We start from the raw sequence: 23,561 nt of genomic DNA on the forward strand, positions 1-23,561 counted from the left end.
AAAAGGGGCAGAACAGCCGATGGTAGGCCCTGGGCATAGTTTGGGATTATCCGATTTCTTGTCTTATCAATCACGGTGGTTCGTCAAGGACATCGTGAGGCCTTACACCCTGTAGGCAGATATCTCTGAAATCAGACACAGTGGACTCTCGCAGAGTCTACTATGCGTGAGCAACAAATGTAACATTAGGCTTGTTTTGGAATAGAATGGTCCATTTCTTCACAGATATTTTTGAATATAAAGAGATCAGCTTTGTTTGTTACTAATGTTCGTATGATTTGTTTTTTTGTAATTTTTGTTTAAATTGCCATGTAGACTTTAAGACTACACGAGTACATTTTTGTTTATAGTATACTGGAAACTTGGATATTTTGAAGCCATTCTTTTAGATTGCAGAGGTTTCTTTTTTCTTTTGCTTATAACGTCATGATTTCTTATTCTCTGGTTCTGTGTCCTCCTTGACATGGAGTCTTTTCTGCGTAACATGAGAATTTCTGCTACGTTACTATTTGCTTTCAAGTTTTGTGTCCTTTACTCTGATACTGAAAGTGTTCACGAACACTTCTTAACTTGTTTATGTTTTCCTTCTCGGTTAAGTTAGTATGTAAATGTTTTCTAACGTCTTGAAGGATATTTTTTTGATTTTCTTTTTTGAGTTAGTAAGGGTTGCAATATTGAAACTTTGTTTTATACCCGTTAGAGTTTCCAAAAATTATTCCGATAAATTTTACCAAAAATTTGTTGCAGTGGCTTGTATTTTTCCCTTGTCGACATAAAAAAGATTGATACGGTGGAAAAATTTTACTACTCTAACAGTCTGTGTTCGTACTTGTCTCACTTTGTCTCCGTTTTTTTCTTTTTTCATATGAATCCCCACTCTTGCCAATCATTTTGGAAAAGTCTGTACAATTTATTTTTCAGGTGATGGATTTCATTTTTTGTTTTCTTTTTACAAAAACCAATATCCGGGTCACCAATAGTTAATCAATGCGATGAGATGTAATCAGTTGAGAAAGTGTAGCGATGGTGCAAACACGACTGTCATTCGAGACAAGAAAAAAACATTGTGAACTGATATTGAACATATGAAAATATCTCTAACGTACGACGTACGATGACAATGGAGGCGGAAATACGGAAATGAACCGTCTACTCGCCTTGAATCTTCAGGACTCAATGTCTGATGTTGGCTATCATTAAGAGGACTGAGCGGACCGTTTCTTTCAAGGTACAGTTATTGGTCAAGCTTAATCGGAGATGCTGGACAAATAAATTTTACAATCCTTTAGTGCTTTGTTAAATGACAATTCATCTATAATTCAATAAGATGGTGCCCTACCCGCTTTCATTCAAATGTGTGCGCCAACTTTAAGAACACTGTTCTGTGACGTTGGATTGGACAAAGAGGCCCTGTCAAGAGAATATTCCTAAATCGGAACATATTCGTAAACGGTATCTGAAAAGGGAAGACTCTTTTATAACCTCTATACAAAAAACAACAATTTGATTTTACAAAGGACCTATGGATGCCACTGAAAACCGTCAATTCTCATCGAAAATAATACTTGTACCGAAAACTAATCTTAATATTAACATAAATTTAAATGCGTTACCTTATTTACAAGGACAACAGAATCCCGATTATCTAAGTAATTGTAATTTCATTTTATTTATATTTTTATATGTACGTCAACATACTGGAATGGAATGGAATGCAAAGTTGACGGGAGTTTATTTCTCCCTACTTATCGCAGAACCTGGACAGAGTCCCTTGCTGCTGGATGATTCTAATCGGGTTTGTTTTTTAAAAGGGTCATTTTAAATAGCGGGTCTAATTTTTCAAGTTTTGTTTATTATTATTTAGTTAATTTAAGACGGATTTAGTTGCATTCCAATCCGTTGTTGAACCGGCGTTATCGAACCCATTTTATGGGCCGACCGCGGAAGGCTAGGCTTATGAAGCCTGTCCTCCCGACGTAATTCCCCTTCAGACCGTCTACTGAAGTCCTTTCGGTGCTAACGCTTCATAGGCTAGCAGGAATACGCCACAACGGGGCACTAATTATAAGGAGGGAGCAATGCGACCCCTACTCCGGAGGAGTCGCAATTGCTGGTTTGTTTTACTCTACTTGTAAGTTTTAAAAGGAGAGGTTGTGTAGAAACTCTTCATCCGCTTCTGCTATGGCTGCCCTTCAGGTCGCATCTCTGCTGGGCTCTGGTAGGCTGGTGGCTCAAGGTAGTGTATTAAGTGCCATCTTATTTTCTGTAGCCATAAACGATATTACCAAATGTGTGCAGGCTCCTGTCTCATGCTCTCTATTTGCTGATGACTTTGCTATCTACATTGCAAGCCGTTCAGCACCTACATTGCGTCGACTACTGCAGAACACTATATTTCACCTTGAAGCTTGGTTCAGGATTACTGGTTTCACATTTTCATCTGAAAAAACAAAATGTGTAGTTTTTTCTCGGCTACGAAACCCTTCTATTCAGCAAATATTTCTGAACGGAGAGACTATTACTATCTCTACTTACATCAAGTTTTTAGGTTTATTTTTTGATAATCGTCTTACTTGGGTCAATCATTTAGAAGAATTGAAAACAAAATGTTCCAAACTTCTAGATATGATGCGAGTCCTTACTAACACCAACTGGGGAGCCGATAGATCATGTATGATACGTTTTTACTATTCCTTAGTTCGCTCCCGTTTAGATTATGGTTGTGTCGCCTACTCTTCAGCTCGTCAAACCGTGCTTAAAATGCTGGATAGTGTACATCATGCTTTCCTTCGGCTTGCCACAGGCGCGTTTAGATCAAGTCCTGTCGCAAGCTTACTTGTAGACTGTGGTGAACCATCACTTTGGGATAGACGAGACCAGCTCTTATTATCTTATTTTGCTCGTCTCAGAGGACAGCCAAATCACCCGGTTCTTGACTCGGTCTTTAGAAATCCCAATCTAGGAAAGTATGAGGACATCCACGTCGTACTGCACCTGTAGGTGTCCGTACCTGGCGTCTGCTGCAGCATATAAATGTTGACACACCGTCATTCTTTCCTATGTATCTTTGCTCATATCCTCCATGGAGAATAAACCTCATAAATTTTAATTTTGACCTGACTACATACAATAAACAATCAACACCATCTACTGTCTTTCAGCAAATGTTTCAGTGTGTTCTCTCCAAGATGAAACCAGACGCGGTTGTATACACTGATGGATCGAAACAAAACGATACAGTTGGGTGTGCATTTGTTGTCAATGAGAGAACTTATATGTTTGGTCTACCCGGTATTACGAGTGTGTTTACCGCTGAACTATACGCTATAAATAAGGCTCTAAACATCATTAACCCTAAATATAGAAAAATTCTTATTTGCAGTGACTCGTGTAGTGCTCTCCAAACCTTAAAAAACTTTTATTCTAAACATCCTATCGTCATTGAAATTTACAACGCAATCGCTGAGTTGAATAATCGCAACACAGAATTAAGTTTTTGCTGGGTCCCTAGCCACGTAGGGATTCCAGGTAATGAACATGCAGATTCCGCTGCCAAAGAAGCATGTAACCAGCCTCCTTTCACCACCCGAGTTGCTACTTCTGATTTCATTAATTGTGTAAAACAATTATTGAGAGCAAGGTGGCAAGGTGACTGGACGGCTACCATTGATAATAAACTCCGTCAGATTAAAGATTCTGTGTTACCATGGGACTCCTCATACAGAAAACCCCGGCCTGAGGAAGTAGTTCTCTGTCGATTGCGGATTGGACACACGAGTACCTGTTTACAAGCGGACAACCACCTCTATGCGCACGATGCAACTGCCGCGTGACCGTGCGCCACATACTCGTGGACTGCATATGTTATGCGGCATTGCGCCGTAAATTTAAACTACCCAGAAACATCCGTGGTATCTTGTGTAATAATAAAGAGGTTTTAAACCGGATGTTTCTGTTTTTGCGTAGTATAGGGTTAATACAAAAAAATTAATATTGTTGCTTATATTTTTTAATACTTTAGTTTTTAAATAAGTTTATTTTTTTTATTTTATTTTTCTCTGAATGTTTGATTTTTTTTATCCGATTAGGAGCCTTTTACACTCCTTATCGGAATTTGTTAAATTTTATAAGTTATTTTTTTTAATATTTTAAAGACTGACTGTGATATTAGTTGTAAGATTTTTGTGATATTAGTTTTAAGTTTTATCTCTTTTTTTAGTTTTAAGTTTTATTTAGTTTTAATATGATAGTTTTTAACGTAGTTTTAAGTTACATATTAGTGTTTTTGTTATCCGAGAATGGGCCTTTTACACCCATTCCGGATTTTGCTTACTGTGATAGTAGTTTTAAGTTTTAATTACTTTTACTTTTACTTTCACTTTTATTTTTATTTATTTATTTATTTTCCGGGCGATGATAACGACCGCTCGTTTTTCGCCCTAAAAAAAAAAAAAAAAAAAAAAAAAAAACGAAATAGAATGTTTTCTTGGAGTTACATTTTTATATGTTCAAGACACAGAACAAAAAATATGTTTTTGTAATAAAAAATGAATTAAACTTTAACAAAATGCAATTTATAACATTAAAATTGCTAAATTAACAAAGAGAAGACAATAACCTCATGTTATACTGACAACTTTAAGAATGGATGTGGTCAAGCAGTGTACTCACAACATAGAAATAAACAAAAAAGTTCCCTGTGTTTGGATTAATTTGTACGCTATTGCATGTATATATATTTACATTTTTAATGTTATGTATATACCACTGTATCAAATAATTATTTATGAATAAGAAAATCCATCAGATACAGTTCAATAAAAAATAATAATAACACTCACCTCTCTGTCTAGCATTTTTAGAGCTATAATTCCATCATCAGCAGACAATTCTTATAAAATACACATAATTATAAATTAAATATGTAGTTAAAAATATAATTCTTTTTTTAAAAACCCAAACAGTTAAAATTTTTAACGGATCTTTATCTTAACCATGATGGATTAGGAAGTATGACAATAGTATGTACATTCTAACGATTTTAAAATTTTAATTATAAGTTTTTTTAAAAAAACTATATTTTTAAATGTACATTATTTATAATAATTATATGTTTTTTTTTGTAATCTGGTCTGCTATTGACAGGAGTTAAACTCTGAAAGCACTACATACAGTTGTTACCTTTGAGTGTTTTTAACCTTTTATTGAACTGTATCTGTTGTCATTAAATATCTATTTGTTAATAATATATATATATGTACGAGGTGTGTTCAAAAAGTAACAAGAATTTTGAAATTTCAAAATTGTGGGTTGTATTAGTTCAATTCTCTGGATTCTTTTGTTGTTGTATTGGTAAACATGTCTGAAAAGTATCTGTACATTTTTAACCATATTGGATGTTTAGTCTGTTGTCAGCTATCGAAAGTACAACGTATGTTTTGGTATGATTGGCAGTTTTTTATTTGTATAAATGGGTCAGAGAATCTGTATTAAATTTTGCTGTAAGAATGGAATAAAGTGTAGCGATGCTTTAAAAATGTTAAATATTGCTTTTGGTGAGTCTGCTATGAGTAAAGCAAGGGTTTACAAGTGATATAAGTGTTTCTAAGAAGGTCATGAAGACGTTGAAGATGAGCTCCCTGGACGCCCAGCACATCAACAACCGATGAAAAGTGGAAAAAAAAAAAGAAATGATTATGAATGATCACAATCAGAGAAGTCACTGATGATATTGGGATATCAATTGGCTCATGCCATGAAATTTTTTCAGATGTTTTGGGTATGAAATGTGTGGCAGCAAAATTTGTTCCAAAATATTGAATTTCAAACAAAAACAGCAGCAAATGGAAGTTGCTCAGGACTCGCTAAATGAAGTCAACAACGATGCAGAACTACTGAAACGTGTCATAACAGGTGATGAAACATGGGTTTATGGATATGATGTTGAAACTAAGGCTCAATCGTCCCATTGGAGGCATTCTGGATCACCAAGACTGAAAGAAATCTCTGACAAGTATGGTCGAATGTGAAGGTTATGATCATCATGTTCTTCGATTTTAACGGCATAGTGCATCATGAGTTCTTGTCACAAGGTCAAACAGTCAATAAGGAATATTACCTACAAGTTCAATGCTGATTGTGTAAAGCAATTCGAAAAAACACCCACATTTGTGACAAAACAATTCATGTCTTTTGCACTACAATAATGCGCCTGCTTACACTTCATTAATTATTCATTAATTTTTAGCAAATAGCAACACTGAAATGACACCACAGTCGCCATATTTGCCAGACATGGCCCCGCATGACTTTTTTCTATTCCGAAAAATAAAGAGAACCTTAAAGAGCCGTCGTTTTACATCATAGATGAGATTAAAGGCAAATAGCTGAAAGAACTAAACACTATTCCAAAGATCGAGTTCCAGATGTGTTTCGGGGATTGGAAAAAGCACAGGCATAAGTGTATATCTAATGGGTACTATTTTGAAGAGGATAACAACATTAATGTAGACAAATAAATAAAATTCTTTCCAAAAAACAAAAGTTCTCATTACTTTTTGAACACACCTTGTGTGTGTATATATATACTAGTAGTCAGCAATTTTATTTTCTTAAATATGTTATTTCAGATAGTTACATTTATAATAATTTTATTTTAAATTTCTGCGTGAGCTCCATGTATGGTATGTAAAATATCCAGGTGGTATTAAATTTTATGCCATATATCTTAGAGCACTTTGGCAGTTATTCCTCAATTGATGTCACACTGATTTGACTTTTTAGTTCATCACAAATCGTAGTTTCATATACAATGTCTTTGACAACTCCTGAAAAGGGAAATCCAAGGAAACTAGGAAATTGGTCCTCCCTGGTGAATCCATTGTCCAGGATTTTTTCCTACAAGTAGTCTCAAACAATTAAATCCAAGTGTGGAGATGTGCTACCTTCTGGAAGAAAGCTTTTGGTTTTGCTGACTGTAGGTTGGTAATGCATAATTCTTAACATGTTGAGAATTGTAGCTCTAGTCATTGTACATACAGTAAAGAAGAATGGTCTAATTACTTCATACAGACATGAATACCACTTTCTAACTTTTGGGCTATCTTATTTTTCTCAAACTCTGGAGAGTTTTCTATTCTCCATTTTGGCAATATTATGAGAAGTGTGGGAATGGTGCTTCATCAAAGAAGATTATGTTTTTATGAAAGTGTAGTCTTAGTTGATTTCATTAATGATGCGCTAGGCAAAATAATAACAGTGTACAATCATCAGTGTCTATTGCATCTAACAACAGAATTTAGTGCACATGAAGTTTTAAGACCTTATGCAAAGACTTTGTAACTATCAATCATGGTATTCCCAACTCCAAAGTCACACAATGAGTTGATTTACCCAAGCTTCTCTTCCTTGAACAAAAATACCTTGATATTTTTGGACTGGCTCCTCTTTCATCACGTTTCCTATGTTTGACACTTCCTGTATCTGTAATTTGAAACTAACTTGTTTGGAATCCTTATCCTGATTGTATTCTAATAGAAAACAAATTTGTTTTCATGAAACCTGTACAATAGCCACTTTGGTAGTCAGATTACATTATTCGGCACTGTGGTGATTATGTTTAGTCAAGGCTATCACAAACTTGTGCAATTGCTCTTATAATCTTAAGCAAAATAGAGGTGGTTGTGTTTGTTTGGTCTTTATTTTATTCATCTGTAAAATGCCCTTGATAATTTGTAACTATTCAGTATCATTATTATTATATGATCTATTTGCGAGTGCTATGTAAATAATCCTGCCAACTGTGAAGCTTAAATTGTAGTTTGGTTCTTTAGAACATGAAATAGTTCTACTACAAAAATTCAAGTGTGTAGAAAGTTTAACCGTACTTATGAGTGAATGAAGAAGTTGTTTGAGTGTTGTATCAATTATTATGAGAAGGGAAAAACAAATACCCGTGACACATCTGAAAACTTACTTCTATTTTCTGAATGTTAAAACAGAACTTACTCATTAAATTTCTTTAATTGTGGAATTACTTTCAATGCAATATATACATAGAATTGTAAAAAAAGCCTTAAGATATGAACAGTTTTACTGGAAAATCTTCAATTAACTATTATATCCCTGAGCTCACTATAGATGAGTTTTCTTCTGCATTTTAAACAATGGCTTGCATTGCAGAATTTTAAAAATGTTCAAAAAACATAAATCACTGACAGCTGAATTTGTTGAGAGCAGAACAAAGTTGAGGATGAAGGCATATAAATAATTAGTTGAATGTCAAAATGGAAAAATAATGTACAATTTTTTCTGTAAAACATCCACATACAAATAGGCCAAACTCAATGACAAAGCTTTCAAGGTTGTGTAAACGTTTTTTATGTATGCTTAGATTAATGAATGAAAACGCTTAACACAAAGCTTTAAAAAAATAAATCATTCCTATAAAATTCACCTGCTAAAAGCATTATCACAGGACAAATTTAGTGCAGTGTATATATTTTGATTTAATGCAGACTATTTATGCGGTACATTTAACATTACTTATTTTTTATAGTATTTATTTTAATAAAAATTATAATTTTCATAAAATACTTCTTTTTTTTTGCCAAATGTGTAGTTGTGTTTGTTAGAGACAATTTGAGATCAAGTTTAATTTATTTTTTGTAAATAAACGATTTAATCTTACTTCATTTCCTACAATAACTGAGGTTTCTTTAAGCAATAAATATTAAAACTTAAAAAATAAATATTAATTAAATAATTAATCAGTATGAAAGTGCCAACTCACACAATCAAACTCAAGATCAGGTGATCAAGAAGACAACATTCCAACCATTACACCTACTTCTGGCATTATTTTGCAGTGTGTTTATAGTTAATTGTTAAGTTAAAGTATAAAACTGTATTTACTTTTATTGTTTTCACAACTTAACAAAGAAATGTTAAGTAATAATTTATCATTGTTAAAATGTTAAAAAAGAGATTGTAGTATGTTTTATCAGATTATTACTTTTCTAACTTCATTTAAAATTGAAGTAGATTATATTGGTCTCAAACACTTGACCATTCACAATTCTGTGCAATGGCAAGATAATAAACTAGTTTTGACAGTTGTTAATTAATGTAATCTGTTCTTCAGAACTCAAGATAGACTATTAAACTTTATTTTAATTGATTTTCTTGGTTGAAGTATGAAATGAATGCCTTTTTTAGAGCTATTTGAAAATAAACTGTAAGTTATTGTATGATTTATTTGTTAAAATTATCAACACATTTAAGTTCAAATTATTTAATTCTTAAATAACTCTACGTTAATACAGCCACCCCTTTAAATCTTCTAGAATGATCTGTTTAGAAATAATGTTAAATTTTGAGATTTTAAATGAAAATCACTATAATTAACCCACATTAGGGCCAGTATCATTATTTAATGCACAGAAGATAACAAAACATGGTGGGTGTTAAGAGATAAATAATATCATTATAAATTTATACAGTTTCTAGATATTGAAAACTTTGTCATTCATTTATTTAAGATTTTTGCATATGTTACACTATGTATAATGTACAAAGGCATTGACAGATGTATGATATTATAATCACATTCTTTGTACATCATATTCATAGAAGATTAAAAAGAGAAATATAATTGAATAAATTCAATTTTGAAGTTCACATAAAATACAGGTTTTTCAAAAAAATGCATACTTATAAATATTTAAATGTTCCATACGTCTTCAAAATTGCTTTGTGGAAGACTATTTTTATAAAAAGATTAATAGAAATTACTGCTTGCTTTCTAAGTGGTATTTTTCCTTGAAGTAACTGATTTTTTGTTTAAGGCAATGATGCAGTCTTATTCTTAGTGCTAATGCATTGGTATTGGGGTTACGTATCTTAAAGTCTGGAAATCTATGTAGCATTTGAATAAATTGTACATTTCATCCTTGTTTTAATAGATTTAATATTGTTTTTATATTTAATGTGCTAATAAATTTTTGTATTGGTATATGTTGAGTTCATAACTAGCATGCTGTGTGTAAAATTTGCAACACTAAACTTAACGAAAATAATCTGTGCCATAATCAAAACAAGTAATAAGAGTAGAAGACAAAGTAAAGCAGAAAATATAAAAAGCAGTGAGATTAGCATCTAATTTGTCCACGCAATCCATTTATATACATCGATGGTTTAGATTTATGAAAACGTCCCATTGCTTATCACTTGAATATAAAGAAGTATTAAATGTAATATATGTTTTACTGGTGAAAGAAATTTAATTTGAAAATAAATAAGATTAAAAACAAAGAAAATGAGAAGAATTAAATTTTAAGGTAGTAGAATATGTGTCAAAAATGAGGAAATTTTGTAGTTTAGGTGGTAAAACTACAAAGGATGAATGAGTTGTTAAAACCAGCAGGGCAAAAATAAGAAGTTTCATGCAAAAAAATGCGCTAATATCTAATTGGTTTAAAAATTTTAAAGTTATTTCTGTGAAGAAATATTATAAGTCTTTGAAATGTAGTATTACAGAACTATGTTTTAAACTAAATAACTTAATAAAGTATGAAATAAAAAGGTCTTAAGACGAAAAGTTGAGAGAGATTGCTTAATAATCTTGAAAAGGCAAAGATTTGTAGGCTGTATCAAGGTCCAAGTTTATTTAATTTGGTCATTAAGAATGTGTAAGAAGAAAAAACTAGAGAAAAACAAGGCTTATATAAAATAAATAAATGTAGGATGTAGTATAATAATGCTGATTACAATTAAACATTTTTTTTCCTTTTATGAAAATTTAAGTCGATTTGATTCAAAACAATAAAAAAAAAAATAATATATTAAAATAAATAAAATTATATAATTTTAATACGTAACGGTAAATTTATTGAAAAAATTTAAAATTTCCAGATTGGGAATTTTGTTTGGAAGTTGTCTATTTGTGATACGAAGGATTGCATGTTACAAAGGGTAAAGACTAAAGACGTAAAGAGTTTTGTGGCAAGGATATCTGTATTAGCACGTTGCTATGTTTACGAAAGAGTGCTGTGTTTCTGGTGTTGTAGGTATTTTCAATACTACTGAGGTCTCATTATTCTAAGGTATTCTAAGGTTCGTGTGATACAAGTTTGCATTTTTTTATTTTGGTCATTTTTTTAACTATACGTTGTAAACATTGCATTATACCTCTTCTAACCTTAAAAGTTACTATGTTTAAATTTAAGTAATGGAATTTTTGACTTTTACTTTCGCATACACACTGCAAATTTATTTCCTCTTTATGTTAATTTTAAACTAAAAGTAATGAGATACTGCATGTGTCCTAGTGTTAAAATTATAGTTTCATGTGTTTTGTACAGAGCAAACGTAGAACCTTTTTTTTCCGCCATTTAACGTAAAGTAGAATGGATTTAGTTTGGTCAGGTATGGAAGTCGAGAGTTACAGCGTTCAAGTCCTAGTAAAGCCAGTTATTTTTACATGGATTTGAATACTAGATCGTGGATACCGGTGTCCTTTGGTGGTTGGGTTTCAATTAACCACACATCTCAGGAACGGTCGAACTGAGAATGTACAAGACTACACTTCATTTACACTCATACATATCATCCTCATTCATCCTCTGAAGAATTATCTAAACGGTAGTTACCGGAGGCTAAACAGGAAAAAGAAAGTTTGGTCAGGTAAATTTAGCTATTCATTCATAATTGTTGAAAGGCTACAAATGCAATTCCATGCCAGAAACTAGAATGCAGTTGTACAAAAGTCTAGGCTAGAAGAAAGAATATGTGTATTAATATAGATTTCTTTAGAGTGGTTTTAAAGCTACTAAAGTGCATGCTTTCATCTGAACCCTATTTACTGTAGTATACAAAGTTGAATTATTTAATATAATATATCAAATTTTATCATAGGTTGAAACTATAATTTTTTTACTGCTGGTGTTTTTCAGGAAATGATAACTTGATAAAAATTAGTTAAGTTTCTAAATATATAAAATGTGTCTCCAGAAGATGGTTTTGAAGCTGTTGTGCAGATTTTAAACAGTTCTGTAGTATCATTGTTGTTGATTTTTTCCATTGTGAAATAGGAAACTTACAATGTGTTATTATTTTTGTTTCTGTTGATTGATTTTAATATGTTGTTTGTCAAATTAGAGAAATTTTGGTATTGTTTGACCATGTTAAGTTTGTTTATAAGATATGCATATTTTGATTAATATTATTGTTTTTATATCCCTTTTCTTTAGGACAAATAGTTAATTCTGTTTTTATGTGTTTTACTTGCTTATTTTCTTTGAATCTGTGGTTGAATTTGAGTTTAGTTTGCTCATATAATGTTTGATAGTCACTGCAGTTTAATTTTTCATGCTAAAGCATTGTGTTTAAATGTGTGTAGTTTTTGATTTTGAAAGTTTCAGAAATTTTCAACAGTTCTGTATGGGTTAGATAATATACAAATATAATTTGGTATGCTTTTAATTTTGTATTAGCGTAGGTATGTAGTATTCATTAACATGTATTAGATTTTAATTTTGTTTAGATTTTTGTTGAATTATTGGTTGATTTTCAATATGATTAAGACAATGTAACAGCATGTGTTTAATATTAATAGGTGTTTTTGGTGATATGTCATAAAGTCTATAAGAGTTTCAGTTGTACTGGAAGGTGTAACACTTAGGTGTTATTATTTCTACTGAGTTATTATTTTTTCATTGGCTTTCTGCAGTAAACTGTCAATTGAGGGAGTTGTGTGAGATGTCTGTGAGGATTGTTTGGTTTGCCATTGACTGTGTTGCCATGAGTATATATGATAGTATATATTGTCTGAATTTTCCCATCTTTACACGTTTGTTTTTTAGTGCGTTGAAATAAATTTGTATTGCAAGACACTAGAAATGAGTGATTCTATCAGTAGGCCGGGTTTAGTGTATTATTATGAGTATATATTATTTTTCTGTTTAGCATCTGTTAATTTGTTTCTGTTTAACACCTCAAAATACTTTTTCTGAATATTCTATTCTATGTAATGAATTTAACAATCAACTTTTTCTTTGGTATTAAGTTCTATTTTTAATGGATTTATTTGATAGTACAAATTTTTTGTGTGTGTTCATGGAAGCATATGTATATGGTTGATTTTATATGTATAGTCTGAAAAAATATTACCGATGTTGTGCCACATGAGCTTGAGTATTTTAACAATATATTTCTTAAAATATTAATGTTATTTAATTTGTTGCAGGAAAATAACCTTATGCAGAATGAAAATAAGAAATAATATTAATGATGGGAAAGGTAAAAAATGTTTAAAACATACTAAAACTGTGAAACATTTTATTACAAAATCCAAAAATTCAAAAATTAAATTACAGACTAAAAAATTGTTTAGTTTACAACATCAAACTTTAAATGTTTTAAGGAAAGCTGATAAATTTAAATTGAAAGAAAAGAAATCTTTAAAAAAAGAAAATCTATTTCTGAAAAGAAAATTATTTAATGATGATACACAAGCACTCAAAAAGTTAAAACAATCCAATTTAGAAAATTTTAAGAGTAATGTATTAGAAAGTGATAATTCTAAAAATGTTAATATTATTGTAGAAACAAGTGAACATTTTCATAATAGTTATGATACGGCAAATGTGACTAATTGTCAGAATGAAGTAAACCGTAAGAAGAAGCATAAACATAAAGTATGTGGCAAAACTAAAAATGAATTGCAACAAAAATTTTCTTCAAACAAAAATATGGAAGATGGAATAAATCTTCCATGTTCATCTTCCAATTTATTACAGCCTTCTGTGTCAAAATTAAGTATTAATAAAAATGAATTAACAGGTTTTTCATATAATTGTGATGAAGCCAGTAATGAAGATAACTGTATTAATGAACACAATGATACTTATAATAAGGAACGTGAACAATTATTTAATAATAAAAATAGTGGTATTGATTTTTATCAGTTCAATAAAAACCATGTTTTACTGTCATTAATGCATCCATTTTCATTATATCTAATTGGTGTGCTTGAAATAGAAGTGTTGGTTGGAAGTATCAATGTACTTGGTTATACTATTGATAGATTATCTGGAAAACAGATATTGTACTCGCCTAGAGGTGTTGGTCATTTGTGCATTACAACAAAAGAAAAAGGGGAAGTAGATGATATTTCTTTACAACATATATTAGGATTTGGAATATCTGAAGAAAAAGTTAATAGTATAACTACAAAATTTAATAATAATTTTGTTATGCTGATTTTAAATAAGGAAAGAGGTGATATTTCCTCAATAATTTGGCCAAAGTTTGTCGAAAGATATTCAGAACAGATTTTATTACCATCATTATATTCAGGAAATGAAATTGAGAATGTGTTACAGAGTACATTCCAGGTACACTCACAAAATACTAAATTGTATCGTGAAATGCTAGAATGGAACAATATTCTAACTCATGTGAAAGGAGGTATGTAATTATTAAGTTAATTTTCTGTTTATTTTTATGAAGATTGTAATCTTGAAATTTATCATTACTGGTGACTGTAGTAAATTTTTTTAACTTGAAAAACTTCTTTTCAGTTTTTTAAAATTACCGTTTTCTTTATATAATGTAAAACCTTAAAAAAGAGGAAACCATTGAAATGCAAGAAACATTTTCTGCATTAAAAAAATTTGATGGTTATTACTTTTAATGGGGACTCTTTTGTATAGATGGGACTGTAAATATATGTCACCGAAGTTTTATCAATTTATTTGTTGAAAGCACTTATTAAATTATCACCATTAGCACTTAGTAATACCACCATTACTGATTGTATATGTTACTACTTTCATCTATTATTGTGAGTTGGTAAATTTTTCATGTTGTAGTGGAGTATCGTTTTATTCTTTGCAATTGTGTTTTTCTAAATAGCCTTATTCGATTGAGGAAAGGGTTGCTGTTGTGGAAGCTTATGTGTGTTCTGGATCCTTTCAAGAAACATGAAAAATTTTCAATTGCTAATAACGAAAGCAAGAAGTAGTACACATGATTTGGTTAAAAAATAGTACAACAATGTCGTTTTCAAAACAAAACAAAATAGGCAGCCTTTTGTTAGTAGTCCAGAAGTCGGAGCCAATATTCAAAGAAAAATTTCTGCCAGTCTGAAAAAAAATTTGTATGATTTATTAAAACAAGTGTGTAAAATACATATCTTACCATAAGTTCTTCATGATTTAAATTTTAAACCATATGTGTAACAGTTCTCCAAACAAATTAAGAGAATGGACAAACTGAAACTTGTTACAACTGGCTTTTCAAAAACATTGTTAATAGACAGATAGACCCGATGCTGTATTTCACATCAGGCAATGCTGGTTTCACGAGGCATGTTAATTTACACAACATTAGGTACTGGGTGACTGAAAATCCTTATAAGATGTTTGAGCATTCACTTAACATTGAGAAAATTGGTGTGTAATGTGCTGTTTCTGGTAATTGTATATTGGAGCCAATATTATTTGACCAGGTAAGATGTGGTGGAAGAGATTAATATTTTCAGTGCTTCTTTGACTAAATTTCCATATTCACTTCGACAAGTAAGCTAAAATGTATCTAAATCTTCACAACATCTGAATTGTAGTTGCAATGTTTTATCAGTAGATATTTTAATGGGCTGGTTATGAATCTCAACTGGTAACTTAGCAGTAAATGAATTCAATACCCATCTCTTTGAGAAGTGATTTTTATCTTTTGGTAAATACTCTGCAGACTGAATTTTTTGCTCGCACAAGTACATATTCATGCTAACCAAACTGTGGTGAATGTGTGTCTTACTCATCCAAACTTTTCTCAGTATAATTGGAAGTGAGTGAAAAAATATCAAAATGTTTGCTTTGAAGGCAAATAATCAAGATATCAAGCTACTTGATGAAAGCATGAACTTTGTCTGTGATTAATAAAATATTTTGATCATGCACTTGTAAATTCACATCCAAGTCGTTTTAAATTCAAAAATACATATGTTGGGTTAAGTTTGCTGTTAGTTATGTAAGTTAACAGGAGCATATACTTGTTATTCTGTAACAGAATTGAGAATGGCATTCGTTTATCCTGGAAAAATATTAACTCATCTTGCTATTTCAATAACCGGTTAACACTTTCCCCTGTGATAACCATCTGACCTATATGGAAAAAAAGAAATATTTTCTTTTCGCCCATTTCATCGCATAGTTCAGCAAGCAGCCTATTCTGTAACAGTCAGCTATTAATAAAATTAACCATTTTTACAGCTTTACTAAGTTGATTTTGAGATTTTTCAGAATTTTTTTGTGGTAAGAGCATGTCTGTGAAAGAAGCACTGTGTCCATTCCACCCTTGGTATAAGACAGAGCTTTTCATTTTTTCAGAAATTCAGTTCTTTCCTGTTATCATCTTGGCACCACCACTACATTCTGCAATACATTTTGTCCAATCTATGTTAGTTTTTAGTACTTTCATAAAAAAAAAAAAAACATCAAAAAACATTGTCCTGACCAGGTATTATTGATTTGCAAAACAACATATTTTCTTTGATTGATCTGTCCTTATCGCATTCATATCTCACAAAACATAAGAACTGAGAAATGTCTGCTATATCTGTTGATTCATCAAACTGAATACTAAAAAATTCACTTGAACTTACTTGCTGAATTAACTGATCATGAACATATTGGCAGCCATGTCAACGACTCTCCTTGATACTGTTTCATTAGAAATGACACATTTTTTCAATTCTTTTGCTTCTTTGATGCCTATTAAAATACTGACCATATCAGTTGCAGCAGGCAGTATGAGGTTTTCTGCGATTTTGTGGGGTTTAGACATATTAGCCATAGTTAATGCTATGAGGTAAGATAAGATGCTTCAAGTGTACTTATATCAGTATAGCTTGATTTACAAATAGAAGCTTGCTAATTTCTCAAAGTATGTAATCTTTAAAAAAATGTCAACAGGTTGCTTTTATGATCCAGTTGTTTAGTTTCCAAGTGTCGAATTAATTTTGATAGCTTCATTCTTACATTGGAGAGGACTTGAAAGCCACAGTGTGGCTTTCGATTGAATGTGGTAAAACCGCAATTTAAATAACTTTCATTGTACAATCTTGCCTTTTTACCAGGCAATTCAATGGATGTAGATGGCTTACTTCATTTTTTCAAAAATTATCTATCCATTTTGCATAAGAATTTAATTGAAAAAAAGTTACACTGTTTGACAACACTGAAACTAAAATTATTTTAAATGAAACTACACTTTTAAAAACTTTAAGGCACCAGATACTTGCTTTGCATTCGAAACTAAACGGACATTCTGCAATCCCTTATGCCTTTTCTATACTGCTGTGAGCATGATGTGTTCAAACCTGTATCACATGCATGTTTGAACATAATGTCTTAATAGTGAATATTATGCAAGCAGACTAAATTACAAGGAGCACGTACATATCAAGTTGGAACCTGTAAATTGCTTAGTTTTTGTACTTCATACATGCGTGTTCATACCTGTTGCTATTAGTGCAGCTAAAATAGTTTTAATTAAGTTTTATTGGGTTGAGGTTGGGGGTTGTGAAATATTCATTATATATTCTTTTTATTTTTTGGGGGTCATAAAATTAAAACAAACTTGAAATATTTGATCTAAATATCTCCTAACAATGATATTTTTCTCTGGCTCATGTACTGTATGCTTTTCAGAAGTTTCCAGTAGACATTGTGGGTTTATTGTTCACTATAATAGAAATGTGCAAGTTAGTAATATCATGATAATATAATTTGTGATGTACATGTATTTTTTGTCATTCATATATTCTTTTGTTATTGTTCAATTCTTTGTTATTCTAGGATCCAGGACTATTCTTTGTGGTGGTAGTGGTGTAGGAAAATCTACATTGCTTCGATATCTTGTTAATCGTAGTTTGTCATCTTGGGATAAAGTTTTGGTGATAGATTTTGATCCAGGACAGTCAGAATTCACAGTTCCTGGATGTGTATCTGCATTTCTTATTAATACACCTCTTTTGGGACCTAATTTTACTCATAATTCAAATCCATTAAGGTTAGTTAAAATAATTTTTCTTTTGCTATTAATAAAACCCATGAAACAAAATAATTTTTTTCAGAACTATTGTTGAAAATTGGTTTTTAAAAATATTTCTGTTAATATTTTCACCATTGTTCCTTTCTCATATGACATCCTTCAAGAATATAAAACTGTACTTTCTGCCACAAATCAATAATTAAATTATGTATAATTTTGTATAGATTTGGGGATTGTTTTTTTAACCTAAAACAAAAGAAAGTTATATGAATTCCAATTCAATAAAGTAAGAATGAGTGAGAATATGTACAAAACATTTAAAAATGAATATGTGCAGACACAGACCTGTGTAGAAGGGGAAAATTTTCAAATGGAGTAAACTCTGTTAACGGTTTCTTACTACTGAAAGTTTTATTATATTAAAAATTAATCTTTAATATTTTTATATAATAATGTTTTTACTCGAGGAAACTTAATTTGCGACAGTTTAAAAATTCAAATATTTTACTGTTTGTACTGGTTATATTTATAAGTAGTTCAAATTATTCACTATTTACTAACAACTTAGGCAAATGTTGGAGCACATCTGAAAAAGTGAAAGGGTGAGTTTTTTTTTTGTTTTGCATTAGGAATAATTGTTGTGGAAGTAGGGTTAGAAGGTTTTGTACTTCTAAGGACTCTCTTTTTCTGTTTAGTCTCTGGAACCACCCTAAGGTATTACTTTTTAGAGGATAAATGAAGATGATGTTTATGAATGTAAATGAAGGGTGAGTTATATATAACATAGCAACTTCATAGTAAAATCTAGAGTGTAGTGATAACTTGTCAAATTGAAGTGAATAATCAACACTACATCTAGATATTTTTCAGATTTCAATGGCAATATCCATTCGGCGTGACATCTGTATGTATGTATCTTGTATAACTAAAACACGATTAGCTGTAGGATATTGAAGTTTTGGATTTAGGACTGTTATAACATCTAGTTGTACACGCCTTTTGAATCCAGTTGACTGAACCAAAAATATCCAAAAAAGCCCAAAATTCAAAAAACCTTTTTCTTAACTGCAGTAATATTAGCCCTTATTGAAAGCTTTTCAATGATGTATCATAAGTGGTACTTATTTTAATTAGTTCCAGAGTTATAGCCAAATGAAATTTTAATTAATGAAATATTTGCATCTTATAAGGGGAAGACACATCAGTTCGAATCAGACTTCATCTACTTTTTTTAACTTATTTTTTTTTAAATTTAAGTATATTGATTGTAAAACATTTTTACAATAAATTATAATTCAACAATAACAATTAAAAAAAAAAAAAAAAAAAAAATATATATATATATATATATATATGAAAAAATATCAGGAGTTATTAATGGAATAAAATTTCATGTACTTTTCATTTAAAAAAAATGTGTTTATGTAATTTAATAAGTGTATAAGTAAGTCATGTGGTGTCCACATCATATTTGGTGAAACATCTGATTAATAGTTTTTTTTTTCATTTTGTTGATGGTTACATTGTAATAATTTAAGAAAAACATAGTGTTAGATAAAGACATACATTTATTTAAAGAGTAATAAAGGGACTTACTCTATCCTAATATTTCAAGTAAGGTTGTAGAATTAATAATTAAATAAATGTTTGATGTTAACTAATATTTTAGCAGTTGTGTAAATGTTCACTTTATATAGAGTTGGAGGATCATACCTCACTTTCAAATGAAATAAGTTTAAATGAAGTGAAACAAAAAATGTGTACATAAAATTTGATAGGCGTACAAGGAAGTCATGTGATGTCTACATTAGATTTTTTTAATATGTCATCAAGTGAAGGGGACGATAAGAACACTGTGGACAGTTAGTTATTTTTTCATCAAATTACTCGCAGAACACCCAATGTTGTAAAAAAATGTCAAGAGTGCCAAAAGTTATTAATGAAAAAAAGAAGGAAGATGTATGTAGTATGTATCCCCAAGGTACTGGGATTGAAATCTCTGTAGTTCAAATGAAGAAAAGAATGTAACTGCGATGTGATATTGACAGGCCAACCAGTAAAGTAGCTAGCTGGTTATTGACTATCAAAAAATAATTTTAATTTTTTATATTATTCTCATTATTTTGTATTGTAGAAATCTGTAATCATGATTTTAAAAACAGATTGTACTGTAATTGAGGCTATACAATATGTATTCCAAACAATAAATTTAGGTTCAACATTCAGCATAAAACATTACAAATTAAATAAAATGTAACATATACTACTGTTTCTGTTCCCAACATAATTTTCTTGTATTTTCTTATCTCTTCGCCAACCTTTTCTTTGGTGAACTCATATTCCTCTCTACCTTCTTCCATGTCCTCGAAATGAAATAAGTCTAAGATGTTTGGCAATATTGTAAAGCACAGTGAAGCTCATTGTTAGTTTTGGTACCTTTTCTAGTGATATTTGCATGCAGTTACCAAGGATTGGGAAACTGTTTGAGCTGACCAAACACTCTTTCTATTATGACTGTTTCTTTAGCTTGTTTGCTGTTAAATCAATATTTAATGTTGCCTTCAGGTGTCTTGAATGGCGTGATCATCCATGGAGATATATTGTTGCCAGAGTTGCCTAGCAAATAAGCAGTGGCGTCACATTGAGAGATAATGTCCTGAATATCACTCGTCTGTATTCTCAAACAGAGCCCTGCCACTCGGTGCTAATGCTTGTAAACTTTTCCTCATCACACGTCACCTGAAAGTTTATGCTGGTGTAACCCTTGGAATTAATATATTTGTCCCCAAACATTGATGGTTTTTTTTTTATTTTTATGTGGGTGCAATCTAATGCATCAAAAGTTTGTAAATGATAGTACATTTGCCATAGTAACTTTGCATTATTTATTTGTTGTGCTCTACTGGGAAAATAAATTGAGTTATAAGCTTTTTCAAGAATATGACCCATAACATTGTTACTACTTTTACATGTTGTTACTCCAAAATCTTCCGCCATTCCATTCTGAAATCCAGCTCAGCAGTGTAACATAAAAATATTTCCAGGTGATTTCCAAGGTTTACTGCATTTCCTGAGTTTCATCATATATTCACTTTATTCACAGGCTTCACTTTATTAACAGTGAAGTTTTAACTACCTTTCTGGAAAAACAAATTTGCAACTTCACACCAAAGTTAGTTACCACTTAGAAATATTGTAGTGATAGCATCGACTCCTTTTTATTTACTTTACCCTTGTACAGTCTCAGATCAACCATTCCTGAGGTGTGTGCTTAATTGAAACCCATCCACCAAAGTACACATCGACGCTCTAGTTTTCAAATCCGTTGAAAAGAAACTGCCTTTACTAGGATATGAACCTTAGAACTCTCGACTTCAAAATCAGCTGATTTGCGATGACAAATTCACCATTAGAACCACCCCAATGGGTTGTACTTAGATAGCAGTGGTACAACATACTGCTATCTATAAAAGTCCTTGATCATCCTCCTCAGGTGTGACTAGTAAAAGCATTTTTGATATAGATTTTGTATAAGAGTGTTTCACACTAACAATACTGAACTACAATTTTTATTACAGAGATGGGTAAAAATAAGCGAGCTAAATATATATGTGTGTGTGTGTGTGTGTGTGTGTGTGTGTGTGTGTGTATATATACGTTATGTAATTGCCAGTTAAATGAAATTAGATTATTGTTTGAATGGTATGAAAATGTAAAATTTTATTAATTTATAAGTATTTACATCATGCCGTGATTAAATACTTGCATTTGAAGGCAGTACGCCTTTGCAAGTTAAAACCAAGTTGAACGCTGTTTATGGGGACTCTGTCCTATTATTTGTCACTGTGAAAAGATGAGCAGCTGAATTTAAACATGGTCGTATCAGCTTGGTTGATGAGCATTTGGGACAGCCAAAAACTGCAACCATTAACGATATCGAAAAAGTTCACCAAATCGTACTGGATGACCCACAAATTAAGGTTAGAGAGATAGCAGAGGCTTTGGGCAAATCAAATGAAGATGTTTGTCATATATTAACTGAAGAATTGGATATGTGTAAGCTATCCGCGTGTTGCATGCCACATTTGCTCATTTTGAACCAACAACGCATTTGAATGAACATTTCCAAGGCCCTGCTGGAACAGTTTAAGCAGAATGAGTTGGATTTTTTGCATCAATTCATAACCGTAGATGAAACGTGGATCCATCACTACACTCCTGTGATGAAACAACAGTCAAAACAGACTGCAAAGGGTGAATCTGCTTTGAAAAAAGCAAAGAGTGTTCCATCGGCCGGGAAGGTGATGCCGAATGTTTTTTGGGATAGTAACGGAATTTTGGTTATCGATTATCTTCAAAAAGTTAAAACACTAATGATACAGTATTACACATCATTACATGAAAGCTGAAGGCAGAAATTACAAAAAAGTGACCACATTTGTAGAAGAAGAAAGTGCTTTTCCATCAGGACAATGTGCCTGCCCACACTTTGATGGTTGTCACGGTTAAAATTCATGAATTGCACTTTGAATTAGTTGATCAATCACTGTATTCACCAGATCTGGCCCCGAGCGACTTTTATTTGCTTCCTAACCTTAAAGTTTTGCTTGGAGGAAAAAAGATTTTCATCGGACAAGGAGGTTATCGCATATATAAATGTCTGTTTTGCAGATAGACACCAGCTACTATTTGGAGGGGTTAAAGAGGTTAGAGCATCGCTGGAAAAAGTGTATCGACTTAAAAGGAGACTTTGTTGAAAAATAAAACCATATTTGACAGAAAAAATGTCTTTCTATGTTAGGCTCAAAATGTTTCAGACAACTTTAACACAGAACTTGACGTAGAATTTTGAACAGTGTTTTAGGAGGATGTTGAAAATTAGGAGGGTGGTTAATAAAGTATAAAATGAAATGAAGAAGTCTTAAATAAATAGAAGAGAAGAGAAATTTCTGGCGAAATCCTTTAAGACGATGAAATAGCAATGTATTAAGAAGATTTTAAGGTTTAGTTAATTTTTATAATAGAGGGATGAGTAAAGAGTGAAAGCAGTAGAGGAAGACAAAGATTGGACTGAATATGTAATATATTATTTTTATTATGATTTGTATTATTACAGTATTTTTTTGTGTGATATTACATTTTTTATTGTATTGGTGACAATAAGCTGATTTACACTTTCAGTCAACTTAACGTTTTTATGTGATCAGAGATGTGTTATGTAGTGTGTGAAAATTGCCCAACATGACTAGGATTCAAATCTAGAATCTATTATTATTATTATTAATTTATCAAAAAATGTAAATGTTGTGGACATTTATATAATAATAGTATTCTATAAAAATAAACTGAATCATCTCTACATTGGTAGAAAACATAAAATAAAATTATAAAATGAAAAAATTACATAGTTTATATAACTGCTTTACAGTTTAATACATCCAATATACACTTCTAGATTATTTTTTGATGGTTATTTTTTTAATATTAAAAAAATAAAAATGTTTAAA

The 23,561-nt window shown here is 31.1% G+C and overlaps 1 protein-coding gene across 5 annotated transcripts in view; it reads left to right on the plus strand.

Annotated features, from left to right (window-relative positions):
- LOC142322492 (polynucleotide 5'-hydroxyl-kinase NOL9-like) overlaps positions 1 to 23,561 on the plus strand; it is a 69,459-nt gene that overhangs the window by 24,430 nt on the left and 21,468 nt on the right. For 3 of the 5 annotated variants that reach the window (XM_075361635.1, XM_075361634.1, XM_075361631.1), the window contains exons 3-4: positions 13,244 to 14,466; positions 17,859 to 18,072. In XM_075361635.1, the coding sequence (XP_075217750.1) occupies positions 13,244 to 14,466; positions 17,859 to 18,072 (1,437 nt within the window). Of the gene's footprint in view, positions 1 to 10,929; positions 11,113 to 13,243; positions 14,467 to 17,858; positions 18,073 to 23,561 lie in introns of those variants that run through there. The other 2 variants (XM_075361633.1, XM_075361632.1) reach the window with 2 other exon arrangements.

Source organism: Lycorma delicatula, chromosome 3, assembly GCF_047948215.1.
Source record: "Lycorma delicatula isolate Av1 chromosome 3, ASM4794821v1, whole genome shotgun sequence".
NCBI classification, from domain to species: domain Eukaryota; kingdom Metazoa; phylum Arthropoda; class Insecta; order Hemiptera; family Fulgoridae; genus Lycorma; species Lycorma delicatula.